This window comes from Antechinus flavipes, chromosome 5 (genome assembly GCF_016432865.1).
Source record: "Antechinus flavipes isolate AdamAnt ecotype Samford, QLD, Australia chromosome 5, AdamAnt_v2, whole genome shotgun sequence".
Lineage (NCBI taxonomy): Eukaryota > Metazoa > Chordata > Mammalia > Dasyuromorphia > Dasyuridae > Antechinus > Antechinus flavipes.
Window position 1 is genome coordinate 220437783 of NC_067402.1, and position 15204 is coordinate 220452986.

At 33.1% G+C, this 15204-nt stretch overlaps 1 protein-coding gene across 1 annotated transcript; it reads left to right on the forward strand.

Annotated features, from left to right (window-relative positions):
• The first annotated feature begins 6270 nt into the window (after window positions 1-6270).
• LOC127564091 (olfactory receptor 6C2-like) lies at window positions 6271-7209 on the forward strand. Its single transcript, XM_052000403.1, has one exon. It carries the CDS (start codon window positions 6271-6273, stop codon window positions 7207-7209), a length of 939 nt encoding a protein of 312 aa, XP_051856363.1.
• Window positions 7210-15204: the final 7995 nt, after the last annotated feature.

The following is a 15204-nucleotide window of genomic DNA, read 5'->3' on the forward strand; positions in this document are numbered from 1 at the left end:
CCACAAATCCTTAAAAGTGTCTCCCCTGAGTGCAGATTAAGACCCCTTTAGACAATGTGGGGATAGGCCAGTGAGATGCTAGATACTCGCTTCATCATGTACTTTATTATAGTGCCTGTGGCCTGTTTCTGAAGCTATTGTTGCATCTTCCAGTCTCTGTGGGCAACTGGCTTCAAGGCTGCTTGTTGAAAGTTTTTTGACCAAGTTGATTATATTATAGATTCATTAGTGACTTTTAAACAAAACCTCCCAGGGGCCCAATTATTTTTGTATTCAGTAGGTCCCCATGCAATATTTATCACAGATAAAATATAATGCCATTTTTTAGAGCATAACTTGGAGGGAAACCTGTCCTGCAAAGACTCATCAGATCTACTCTTCTGAAATGAGGCAGGTCTTGATATTCCTGACCTTTTCACAATGACCTTTACTTGCCTTTAGCTCCACAAACACAAATATCAGAGAAAGAAGGTACCTAAGAAATCTAGCTAGTCCAGTCTGTTTATATTTCAGATTAGGAATGGGACTTGCAAAATGACAAAAATAGTAACTAAGACACACAACTAAAAACCAGATGTTCTAAAATTTGATTTACTGACAAATCCTACAAATTCTAGTACTTAAAAATGGCTCCAATATTTACAGAGGGATAGGTTCTTTGATCTTATGCTATTGAAGAGTTGAGAAGCTCTTTTTTCCATCATGATTGCTAAGAGATGTGAGAGCCAAGGAGAGAGATCTCTGTCTCTTCTGTGCTGCTGTCCCTGAAATTGTGGATATAAATGAGAGTGTGAACTGAGGTGCATATGCCCTTTGAATTAAAAGATTTAGAGCTGGAAGATATTTTTATAATTATATTTTTTGTCACACTTTCACTTTTTCTGGATAAGAAGCTGAGGCCATTTAGAAGTAAAGTGACTGGATTTAATCACAAGAATTCAAACTCTGGACAGTTGACTTTGAGTCAGTGATCTTTTCATTGTACCAAACTTCCTTTATTAACACATGTTGCTCACATTAGACTAGGGATATCTTTAATATTAAATTACTCATCTACAACATGACATATTGTCAGAAAAGTAAGTATGAAAATTACCTGGTATGTTATTTTTTCCTTTTTTATGAATGAAATGTGTGGGAATGTTTCCTTTTAATTGGAATTAAGGTTCCAGACCTAGTAGATTAATAAATCTCTTGCTTAGATAATTACTAAGGATGGGAGGGATTCTGTATTCATTCAGTGGGCAAATATGTCATATTTTTGTGCCATATGTCTTTTGAATTCAATGTTTGGAGGAATCAGTTATTTCTTTAACTTTATTCATGGAGTAGTTGTGTAGCTTTCTATTTGAGAAAATTCTTCATCAAAACAGGATTTCCTGGACTAATTTCATTTCTTTTTTGCCAGATTTTTATGACTGGTATAAAACAGGGGAATGTCATAGTCACAGAACAGCTGTATTTCAGTAATTCATTTGAGAAAATCCCTTATGAGTAGCAGTCTATGGATAAAATGGAGATTTTTGTATTGGATGAAAAGTTTGTTTAGTTATCTTCATGACTAATGAAATGTCCAAAACAACAACACAAAAATAGTCATTAGTGACTCAATGTCTACTTAAAAGGAAATTTTTTAATAGCATGTCTCAAGAAACAGTCCTTATTACTATGTTATTACAATATAACACTGATATTATTAATACCAAATTAATATCAAAATGATTAATATCAAATATATATAAATATAATATTAAATTATTGTTAATATGCAATTAAAACAAAACAGCATTTACATTGCTATTGCAATGATTTGGATGAAATAATAGCTGTTATATTTATCAGGCACATCTGGTTTGCCATGCCAGAAGATGATATGCATGACAGAAGATATAAAACTAGGAGAAATCATTACGTTATCAGGAAATTGAGTGTGGTTCAAAAATAATCTCACTGGCCTGGAGTCTCAATTGATATGTAATGACATGTAATTCAATAGCAACAAATATCAAGTCCATTGCTTAAATTAAAAAGCAATCAGATCCATGGATACAAAACGTGGAAGACAGCTAAATAGCTATTCTTTTCTTAGGGAAGAGGATATATCACCTCGGGGTTTTGGTGGAATTCACACTTGATATGAATTAGAAATGAGATGTTCGCCAAAAATAATAATGCTATCCAGACCTGCAAAGAATATCAGCATATCCCCAAAGAAGTAAATGATAATCCTAATGTAGTCTACACTGGTAAGACTGCATGTATAATATTTTGTTCAATTCTGTGTTTCATATTTTAGGATCTTGACAAATGGGTATATCCACATAGATGTGATATGATAATAAAAAGGACCAGAGGCTGTGGTACATGAGAATTAGTTGAAAGGATTGGACAAGCTTAGTCTAGAGAAAAGAAGCCTTAGAGAAGATATGATATTTGTATGCAACTATCTGAAGGATTTGAAGAATTGTCATGTGAAAGAGAAAGAGCCTTCTTTATGATTTAGCCCAAGAGTAAAAACAGGAATAAAGGGTGGAAGTTGCCAGGACATATTTAGGCTTGATGTAAGGGGAAAACTTTCAATGAATTGGAGGATTCCCAAAGTGGAATAAGCTTCATCAAGAAAGAGTGAAGCAGTACAAATCTATGCCAGAACTGGGTGACCATTTATCAGGGAATTTACAGGAGCTATTTGTTTGAAGTAGATAGTTTCCGAATTCCTCCAACCTTCAGATTTGATGATTTTTCTTAACTACATAGAGTCTGAAATCTATCTTTTATTTGATTTGGATAGATAAATTTCCTCTCTGAAAAGGCCCTCAAAAATCAACACACTCAATAATGATTGATCATTAATACTTAAGAATGTATTAGTTTATCAGCTGCTTTCTAAAAGACATCTGAATTAATATTAGGGTAGTAAGGAATTAAGAGTTTTGATGAGAAGAAAAAGAAAAGATAAACTTAAGAGGGTGGATATGTTCAGAATAAATATAAGTGAAAATTGTCTGAATAAGTACATACTTTCATCAAAGCCCTATACAAAGCACATTTTCCCCCTTTCACCTAGAACAGCTACCCATCAGAATTGAGCTCTGACTCTTTGAGTAGAGAAATCAGGACTGAGAGACTGGTCTCTATATGAGCATATGAGAATTAGATAAAATAAAGAGGTTGGTGGATCCAGAGGCTTCTTGGTGGCTATTTTATAATTTCATCAGATTTTCAGCATTAATCCAATAAACATAGATCGATATTCCTATCTGTTGTGTTATCAAGATTGTTTTTAAAAATTATCCACGATCTTAGTGAGAAGAGCCCTACTTCCCTAGGCTTTTGAGAAATGCTTCCCAAATTTCTTTGTGGGAAATAGTTTAAAGTAACTAAGTAAAAATGATTCCTCTAGATAACTAATTTTAATCTCCTGGGAAATATTTTTTCTATTTAGTTTTGCAGGTAAATCAGGAACCCTGGAGACACCTTGCAGATGGAAAACATTTGAGTAGCTGCCTAGCTGCTAATGTAATTAATTAGTGGTTTTCAAGGAGGATCTTTCCACCAAATGATGCCCACCAAATATGAAATGGGACAACAGGAATAATTCATTTAGCTTTGTGGCACCAGTAAGACCCAATTTTATTTAAAGTTCAATTTTATACTAGTCGAAGGGTATAATTTGAAATATGACCAGTAGGTCAGCCTTCTTTCAAGAGTATAAAATCTTTCCATTAGCCATTAATTACTCTCTTAAAATAAAAATCCCCCTTTAAGCATTATTGTTAACACCTAAATATGAATTTCTTTATCAGAACTTAACCAGTAAAACAGACAGCTGCTAGGCCCATAGGAAAATGAGAGAAATTGTTGGGTATATTTTGAGAAAAGAGATTGTGATGAGCTAGAAAAGGAAATGGCAAATCACTCAGTATCTCAGCAAAGGAACTCCCAAATGGAGTAATGTAGAGTTGGAAATGACCAAAATAATTGAATAATAACAAATAGTAGGGCATTGAATTTGAAATACTCTGTAAGTTCTATAGAGGGAATAGAAGTGACTATGTAGATCTGACCTTTATCATCACAGGGACTTCAAATCCATAAGAGTGTATAAGGTTACAATGACATTCTGTGTTAGCAGCATCTTCTATTAAGCACGAACATGCCAGATTGTTAGACACAATATTTATTCACAGATATAGAATCCTTGGAAATCTGTTCCAAAATGCTAGTCAAATAATTAAGCCCTAAGGAAAATAATTTTACATAGACCAGAAAGAATCTTAAAGAACACAAAGAGGAGAATGATTGGCTGAATTGGCTTAATTGTATCCTAAGAAATATGAATTGTATAAGAAAATTATCTCTCATTATAATACCTAATTTCTGCAATACTTCTTTCTGCAAGTTTGTATACCACTCTTCTCATTGTAACCCTATGAAGAACATTCTGCATATGTTAAAATATTTCCTTTGCCAAGGAAGGAACTGAAACCCGATGAGTTGTGTAATTTGTTCAAGAACACTCAACTAACAAAGGCCAAGGGCAGGATTGGAATCCAGGTTTCCAAGTCTAAATAATATTTACCAAATGCTGCTTTTAAATACCAACTATGAAGTTGTATATGTATCAAATATATATATGGATATAGATGTGTGTGTGTTCTGTCTTATGTGCATGCCTTTCTTCTTCTTCTTCTTCTTTTTTTTTTTTTTTTTTTGGTATGAATTTTTTTTCCTTTGGATTATTTCCTTTTTTAAACCTTTTTTTTTCTCCTGTAGAAATTTCTTATCCTTCCCAGCCATTATATGTGCATTTTGTCAGTATATTTCAAGTCTCAAGCATACTATGGTCAAATTAATTTGTGACATGTCAGGTTAAGTCTAAAAGCCATAGGGAAACTGATTAGGCAGGAGATGGGGTTGAGAATGTTTAGAGGGAGGAGACCTAATTATAGGAAGCCTTGGGCAAGCAAGGCAGAATTCTAATCCTAGAAGTCTGTGAGGATGAAACCTAGGGTCCCCACATCTTGGAACTTTAGGAACATCTGTCAGCTTCTCCAGGCAAGTAAGTAATCTTAGGTGATATTTAGGGCAGAGATTTTTAATATGGGATTTCAGTGAGGCTCTTGAATTAGTTTTTTTTTTAATTGCTAACTTTTTGAATATAATAGATTTTCTTGGTAATCCTATGTATTTTTTTTCATATGATTCTGAGAAGGGATTCAATACTTTTTCTGTACTGCCAAAGGGGAAAATGTCACAAAAAGATTAAAAATCTAACCTCTGAAAGTGTCATAAGAGATCTAAATCTTAGTTCTGAGCCAGCACTATAGTCTAATGTGATTTTGTCCCATAAACTTCCAACTGCCTACTTCAAAATATTGATCAGATGATAGCCTATAAAGAACTCTTTTATAAAAGTTTTTTTAATAAAAGAATCATTTCTATAGATTTCATTTTACAATATTCTTTTCAATAATAGCATGTATATAAGAATAAGTATATGTGTACTTAAAGATTCTTGCCCACATGGATGCATTAAAATATATTATTATATATTTTTGTACAGCAGATTAGATCATATTAGAATTTTCCAAAGTCAATGAAGTTTTAATCTTTAATAACTTAATTCTTCCCAGTGCTTTTGGCTTTAATAGATTACAGAAATTTTAAGAGTTAAGACTGGAAAAAGGATTTTTGAACAATCAATATTTAAATTTATAGACATACACTTCATAGACATGTAGAGAATCAATATCCAGGAAATAATGCAAAATTAATAGAACAAACTGTTTTAGTCTTTGCCGTGTTGACCCTCATGATCATCTTAGTATGTGTGATTCTGTCATATGTATATATTGTCAGAACAATCTTGAAATTCCCCTTTGCCCAGCAAAGGAAAAAGGTGTTTTTGATTTGTTCCTCCCATATGATCATTGCCTCCACCACCTATGTGGAAATATACACATTCATGTGTATATTGAAGTTTTATATATGGTTCATTATACATATGTGGACCCTATGCATATATATTCATATCTGCAGACATATACATATATAGAATGCAACAAACTTCAGAAAAAGTTTGATGACCAATGTTATCTTAATAGTATTTCTTTTCAAGTCTATGAAAAAAAATAAAGACAGGGTTTGTAGATTGTGTAACCTTTCCTGACAGTTCTAGCTTGCCAATTTGTTTTGTAATCTTATTCCTCAGGTCCAATGTCTTTCTTATATTTTACATGCAGATTTGACAGAAGTCTGATGTCAGGAATGAGAAACCATTCTGGGATAACATTATTCATCCTGCGGGGATTAACAGATGACCCTCGCCTTCAGGTTCTGCTTTTTATCTTTCTGTTACTCACTTACCTTTTGAGTGTAATTGGAAATCTTACCATCATCACTCTCACCTTGGTGGATCCTCGTCTTAAAACTCCCATGTATTTTTTTCTCCGCAATTTCTCCTTCTTAGAAGTTTCATTCACAACTGTTTGTATCCCCAGATTTCTCTACAGCATGTCAACTGGGGACAATACTGTGACTTATAATGCTTGTGCCACACAGTTATTTTTTGTTATTCTCTTTGGGGCAAGTGAATTTTTTCTTCTCACTGCTATGTCCTATGACCGCTATGTGGCCATCTGCAAGCCACTACATTATACAACTATAATGAATAATAGAGTCTGTATTCAGCTCATTGTTTTTTCCTGGTTGGCTGCAATAATGCTAATCCTCCCACCACTTAGCTTGGGTTTTAAGCTGGAATTCTGTGACTCAAATGTCATTGATCACTTTGGTTGTGATGCATCTCCCATCTTACAGATCACATGCTCAGATACAAAATTAATAGAACAAATTGTTTTAGTCTTTGCCGTGTTGACCCTCATGATCACCTTAGTATGTGTGATTCTGTCATATGTATATATTGTCAGAACAATCTTGAAATTCCCCTCTGCCCAGCAAAGGAAAAAGGCATTTTCAACTTGTTCCTCCCATATGATCGTTGTCTCCATCACCTATGGCAGCTGCATCTTTATTTATATCAAACCCTCTGCAAAGGAAGGAGTGGCTATAAATAAGGTGGTGTCAGTCCTCACAACCTCAGTTGCCCCAGTGATGAACCCCTTCATTTATACCTTGAGGAACAAGCAAGTGATTGATGCCTTTAAGGACTCTCTAAAAAAGATAGCCCTTCTCTCTAAGAAGTAAGCCTTCTCAGAAAAGATCTATTTGCAAAAAATGAATCATGCCTAACTTTTAGAATCTACTACATGTAATCTGGGAGATAAATCATCTCCCTCTACATAATCCCACCTCAATTAATTCTCCACTTCAGTTAATCAAAGTATTTCTTTCTCATTCTTTTATCCAACTTCAACTGTGACTTTTATCATTAGGTTGGTCTGAGAATCAATATCTAGGAAATAATGCAAATATACAAATACATGATTTGATCTCTACTGCTAAAAAATGGTAAACATGAATCAAAGCTGTTTTTTATATGCTACTAGTTTTCTTAACTTGAAAGTTTCAAATGAATACAATTTAGTTCTTATCAAATTACTCATTTCAATATTTTGTTATTTCTGTATGTCACTGTTATATTATCAGTGGGTGATAGTGAGCTATGAGGAGCTCCAAAAAAGTCTGCTATCAGTGTTATTCTGTTCGATAGAATTCAATGTTTTTACCTCTTCTGTCTGCTGTCTTTCTCTTTTTATATGGTAGTAAATAGACAAAGATTAAAAATTTTAATCTCACTACATTTAAGAAAATTCAGCCAAAACTTTTTGTTTGAGAACTTAGAAACAATTTAAGCATGATTATGACTTACACAATTTTGATTCCTGTGTTTAGAGAGCTTGTTTAATGAGGGTTTGTTTAATTATTGATGGAACACTCTAATCAAGAGCCTCCAAGTGTAAATCTATGATCTTATTATCTTATGACCTATCATGGAGCTAAAGTAAGGAGTAGACAGCCCATGGGTCTCACTTATATCCAAAAAATGTTAAGTGTATCAGAGGAAGGTTTCCAACGTATTGAATGATTACCATGTGGAATATTAATGAGGCAATAGAAAAAAAATTACTTAGAATAACCATATATAAACAAATTGTGATCTGCAGTATTGATGTATGTGTGTACATTCATCAGTGAATCAATATATCAACTTAATCTAGGAATTACATCAGTAATTTAGCTGACTGATTTTTTTGTGACCTATCATGCAACATAAAGACTCTCCTTTTGTACAGTCAACAATAGGAAAAGTTGGAGAAACATTCTCTTTTTTTGATAAATACATTAAAAAGTTTTGATCAACACTTTATGTTTTCCTTCAAGTCAGACATAAAAGTATGGAACAGAACAGAATCATTTTAAGATTCCTAAGACTCTGCCAACCAGATATATGCCAACTCATTAATAACTATCCTTTGAATTTAATTATTAAATTCACCTACCTTTACATCTGGTCCATATCATTCCATATTATCTAAAAAGATATTATGACACTTTGTCAAATATATTACTAAAACATAGGTATAATGTCTGTATAGTTGTTTTCTTATTTAAATTCTGACTTCTTTGTGTATTGGAAGGTTTATCAGGGAAACTTTTGATCTTGGGAATCATTATGTTTATACTCCTTGAGAACATAGGCTATAGACCTTTTTTAAAAAATGGCAACTTCAATTTAAGTGAATATGATCTCTGGCTCAGTGATTAGAGACATGTACTTTACTGAAATGTCTCAACAGCTCCTGATGAGGTATTATGACCAGAGACGGTATTGGTTATTTGGGTATTAGATGTGTTGAAGATGATTGGCAAATGAGAACAATGTAGATAGACTTTTGTGGAGGACTCTCCTTTTGCACAGTCAACAATAGGAAAAATTGGAGAAACACCCTCTTTTTTCAAATTACTTTGCTTTTGGGACTACTCACTACTGTTTTCTCTCTCTTGGACTTCCTGTTGATAGGAATTGGGTTTCTCTTCTTATCCCTCTCTAAATCTCCTCAACTGGCGTATATGAGTGGGAACATGTCTTTGCCTATGGTACTTTGAATCCATAACTATATTTTGCCTTTTCTTTCCCTAAGCACTAATCATTGAGAATAAGATGCTTTGAAGCTGAAAAGTAATCTAATGGGTAATGAAAGTACCTGAAGTACTGATATGGGTAAATTCTATTGAAAGTCCAGCATTAAAAGAATTGATAATGATATATACTCAGAGAATATGACTGTAGATATTATCATCTAGGAGCAGAGAGAACTATAAAGAGATCTCTGTTATAGATTTGGATTTTGAGAATTGGTAGGACTGGAAAGATATGGGTTGAAAGTAAAATAGCTATTTTGCAGTACCACAAAGTTGGATTTAAATTCTTTGAGGGAATATATGGAATATAATGGGGCTTTTTAGTTATTTTATTATTTTGTGTAATTGTTATGGTGTGTTTATGAATTTTTGCAGTATAATCATTTTCAGTGCTAAAAGAAATTGTAGCAGCCCTATACTTGGTTTTCATATGTATATGAAACGTCTTAAAAATTAGCATTAGTTAACAAATAATAAATATATGGAGGCTTGCCTATGTTTTCCCAGATCATCCAGCATAGAGACAACCTGCTTTTCTGAGTTCTGTTACTATGAGTGAGTTCTCCTTTGACAGGCTGAATAACCTGAACAGGATGCATCTTTAACAATGGCCAGTCAGGAACAGTCTCTCTCATTCCTGTGCGTTCTTTCCTTTATAATCCAGTGAATGAAGATCAAAATTCACTCACAGCCTGGTTGCCATGAACTGAATTGGGAAGAAGAATAACCTCCCTCTCCTTCAGGTTCCTAAAGGAAATGACTTTGGGAAGAAGTCAATATGAAAACCCTGAAATCTCCAATGATTTTATTCCCAGCTTGCTACACTAGAGACATTGGGAAACTTTTTATTGAGTGAGATCTAAGAAACTTTCATGGTCTCACTCTCACTCTCCTATTTTTGATTAACTTGAGATATTTGGCTTCCATTGTATATGATATATTTTCTAATGTATATTTCCTGTGATTTCTGATTTGTTATCAACTTGGATAAACTATTTTTTCTTTTTTGCTACTTACTTTGTGATTATTGTAGAAATGGTATTTGCTGAGAAAGCGATCTAGTCTTAGACATAGAGCTTGGTGTTCTTTGTTCCCTAGTAATGAACAGGAATCAGAAGTTTAGCTTGAACACCAAAGCTATATATCCTCAACTAATAATATTCAAGGTGGCAAAACACACACACACACACACACACACACACACACACACACACACAAATGTCACTTCAGTATCCCCTTTCTCTGAAGACAGCAGTGATCAAGCTTGTGGGCCAAACATCCTACTTCCTCTCCTGTCAGGAAACAAAGTTGCCCTTGTAGAAAGGAAGATGAAAAAGAATGTAGAGATGTCTATTCTGCTTACCTACTGACAATTCCATGGTGCAGGTAGAAGAGAGCTATTGTTACATTTGATTATGGAATATTTGTATTTGTTGATTATTGTGTTCGATTTTTTTAAAAAGGTATATATATATATATATATATATATATATTTAACAATTGAAGAGAGGAACTATTCCATTCCAAGCATGGATAATATGTGAGTTAAATATAAGACAGAGAATATAAAATGTATTGGAAGATATCAAAGCCACATTTTTTGTGGAGGAGAATATCTGAAGGAAGTTATATGAAAAAAGCTATAAAGATAAGATGGAAACAAACTGATAAAAGCCTTGAATGCCATACTAAGAAGTCTATATTTTTCTCAGGAGGCAATGGAAGATATTGAAAAATTTTTTGAGTGAGGAATGGCATAAAGAAGTCTACAAGTAAAAAACAAAATATTTTACAGTTGTGAGGAGAATCGATTAGAGGGAAAGAGTGAAGATATGGAATAAATGTATATATATCCATATAAATTCATATATTATATATATGTCATATATTCACAGATTTTTTGTCACCTTTATGATAACTGGCAACATCATTTCCTATTTAACTTTGTGGCATAGATAGTACTTCTAGTCTCCTGATCTCTGGGTTTCTCTTTTGGTCTCCTTGATCTGTGTCTATTTTTAAAATAATTTATAAGCAGCTATTAATGCATCTTTCAGGATGGCTTTCTCTGATAAAGGCCTCATTTCTTAAACATATAGAGAAATAAGTCAAATTTAATGAAAAATGAGCTATTCCTCAAGTAATGATCAAATGCCATACTAAGAAGTCTATATTTTTCTCAGGAGGCAATGGAAGATATTGAAAAATTTTTTGAGTGAGGAATGGCATAAAGAAGTCTACAAGTAAAAAACAAAATATTTTACAGTTGTGAGGAGAATCGATTAGAGGGAAAGAGTGAAGATATGGAATAAATATATATATCCATATAAATTCATATATTATATATATATGTATATATTCACAGATTTCTGGTCACCTTTATGATAACTGGCAACATCATTTCCTATTCAACTTTGTGGCATAGATAGTATGCCACAAATGATCAAAATATATGAACAGATTTGAGATGAAGTAATTAAAGCAATTGGTAGCCATACGAAAAAATGCTCTAGCTCACCATTAATTGGAGAAATGCAAATTAAAACAATTCTGAGGCATTACCTCATACATTGGACAGAAATTGGAATTGATTGGACAGAAAAGAAAAATGAGAAATGGGGGAGGGAATGTAAGAAAAATAAGACATTAATGCATTGTTAGTTGAGAACTAATTCAACCATTTTGTAGATCAATTTGGAACTGTCCAAAGAGCTAGAAAACAATATACATACACACACACACACACACACACACACACACACACACACACACACACCCTTTGACTTAGAAATAACACTGCTAGATCTGTATTTCAAAAAAGATAAAAACAAAAAGAAAGGACTTAAATACACCAAATTATTTATAGCAGCCCTTTTTTTTTGGGAGCAAAGGATTGGAAATTGAGGGGAAGCTCATCAAGTGGGGAAATGCTAAACAAATTGTTATGTGTGATTATGATGGAATACCATTGTGCTATAAGAAATAATAATAAGGATGTTATCAGAAAAAACAAACAAACTAGAAAAGACTTCAATGAGCTGAAAGGCTTATGATGAAAAAATTCTACCCATCTCCAGAGAAAGAACTGTTAGTATATGACTCTAAATTGAAGCATACTTTTTACTTTTTATTTTTACAGTGGGTTGTTTTGGCCTATGTTTTCTTTCACATAATAACTATTATGGAAATGTTTTGCCTAACTACACACATATAATCTATATGGGATAACTTGCTTTTTTAATGAGGCAGCCTGGGAAGGGAAAGGGTACACAAAGTTTTCAAATTAAAGTTAAAATTTGTTAATTAAAATTAGAAATTGTTTTTACATATAACTGGGAAAATTACATACTAAATAAAATTTTAAAAGAAAATAAAAGTGAGAACTAAGGAGAGAAAATTCTATCCCTTCTTCCCGTATCCCTGAGTTTGTGAATGTAGAAGAAAAAGTGTTTCCTCAAAAGCACATGCCTTCACAATTTTTTGTTATTTAATATTTTTGTTTTTCCCAGTTACGTGTAAAACGAGTTTTATATTTGTTTTCAAAACTTGGAGTTCCAGATTGTCTACCTTCCTCCCCACCTCCATTTCCATAGAAAAGGCACATGAAGTTATGTAAAATATTTCCATAATAGTCATGTTACAAAAGAAAACAAAAATCCTCCCCCAATAAAAACCCTCAAAAAATTAAAGTTTTTTTTTAAATGTTTCAATTTATAAACAGGCACTATCAGTTCTTTTTCTGGGTAGGGATAACAGTTTTTCATCAAAAGTCCTTCAGAGTGGTCTTGCATTATTTTATAGCTGCTAATAGCTAAATCATTCACATACATTGATCATCTCACAATATTGCAATTACAATGTATGTAGTCCATTTCACTTTGCTTGATTTCAGGAAGATTTTCTTGTCTTTCTTGAGAGCATCCTGCTCATCATTTCTTATAGAACAATAATATTCTGTAATCATCACATGCCACAATATTCAGCCATTCCCTAATTGCCAAGTATTCCCTCAGTTTCCAATTCTTTGCCTTGAGAAAAGAAATGCTAAAAATGTACTCATTTTTGTTGGATAGTTGAGTCTTGATTAGAATTCTAATTCCATTGTTCTCCAGAATATCATATTCCAAGCCTCTGATTCTTTAATGTAGAAGCAGCTAAATCTAGTGTTATTTTGACTTTGGCTCTACTGTGCTTAAATTGTGGTGATCAATAAATTCTTTCAAATTCTATTTTGCCCACTGTTTTTAGAATATCAAGACAGTTTTCCTTAATGAATTTTTGAAAGATGATGTCTAGTATCTTTTTGGTAAGTTGAATAATAATTTCCCAGTCAGTTGTTGTCAGTTTTAATTTTTAAGGAATATTTTTTTCAGTGAGCTTTGTATTTCCTTTCCCATTGGACCAGTTTTGCTTTTTAAGACATTCTCCTCATTAGCATTTTTAAATTTCCTTTTGCATTACATTTCTCTTCCCAATATATCCTCTACTTCTCTTACTTGATTTTCAAATCTTTTGGGTTCTTTGACAGTCTGAAATCAAATATTATTTTTCCTGAAGGCTTTGGATGAGTAACTTTGACTTTTTTTATCTCCTTTAGATTGTGTATTTTGATCTTCCTTGTCACCATAGTAATTTCTTATAGTCAGAAACTTTGCCTGTTGTTTGCTCATTTTCCTAACTTATTACTCCATTTTTAAATTCTCTGTTTCCAGATTGTTTGGTGTAAAGATCCAAGTTTCAGGAGTTTTATGAAGCTGTTTTCAGAGATCTTTCTAGGGATCTGTTAAGTTTCAGTTCTTCCAAGATTTTATGATTCCAGGATATGTATGTTTTCAGTGACCATGAGCATTTTTTTCTGCCCTGGCACTGTGAGGAAGATCCCTCATCCACTTTTGTTGTAAGTTCTAATGTGCTAAAGCAACAGAATTCTTCCTCAGGGCTAGTAAAGAAATCTGATTCTGACCAGGTCTAGTCTTTTAAAGTCTATGGGCTGAGGTATCTCGAAGCTGCCATGGCTTCTTCAGCTGCCCTTCACCTCTTCCTCCACCCTGATTTTTGGTTTTCCAAGGACCTATCACTCTAGTGGGATAAACTTTTCCTTTCAAACTTCCAAGTCATTCATAGTTTCTCTGGGCTGAGAGGTCTGGAAATCTCAGTGTTGCAGTGATACAGAGGCTCCACGGCTTGCTCCTGATTTGCTGGTGCTGGGGTGGATACATGCACTTAGAATTAAAAGATTTAGAGCAGTAAATCTTTTTTACTGCAAGTACTGTAAGTAAACCTTACTATTACATATTTTGTCAAGCCCTTCACTTTTTCAAGAGGAAGAAGCTTTTTCCTTTGAAGGAATCAGAATCACAAATGCTGTAAACAAGAGAACCAGTTCAACCCTGTTCTTTTGACACCAAGTTCAATGATCTTTCCATTGTACCAAATTGTACTTTATTAACACATTGCTGCTCAAATTATACCAGAGATCTTTGGTGTTAAATTACTCACTGAAAATTAACACAATTGTCAGAAAAATAAATATGAAAATTCATTGACATACCATTTTCTTTCCTTTTTATGAATGAAATATGTATGGCTGTTTGCCTTGAATTGTACTTAGTGTGATAGATTTGTTGATTCAGCAAATTTTTGGTGTAGATAATTATTAAAGATGGAAGAGATTCCATCTTTACTGTCCTTTCTCATCTGGCTCTGTGTCAAAATGCTAGCTTTGGCAATAAGAATTGAGAAAGAGATTAAAGGAGTTAGAGTAGGCAATGAGGAAACCAAATTATCACTCTTTGCAGATGATATGATGGGATACTTAAAAAATCCCAGAGATTCTACAAAAAGCTGTTAGAAATAATTCACAACTTTAGCAAAGTTGTAGGATACAAAATAAATCCACATAAATCCTCAGCATTTTTATACATCACCAACAAAATCCAACAGCAAGGGATACAAAGAGAAATTACATTCAAAATAACTGTCAATAGCATAAAATATTTGGGAATCTATCTGTCAAAGGAAAGTCAGGAATTATATGAGCAAAACTACAAAATGCTTTCCATACAAATAAAGTCAGATTTAAACAATTGGAAAAAT

Excerpts from the sequence above, each read along its gene's own strand:
- LOC127564091 (XM_052000403.1), top strand. The coding sequence starts at position 6,271 with ATGAGAAACCATTCTGGGATAACATTATTCATCCTGCGGGGATTAACA.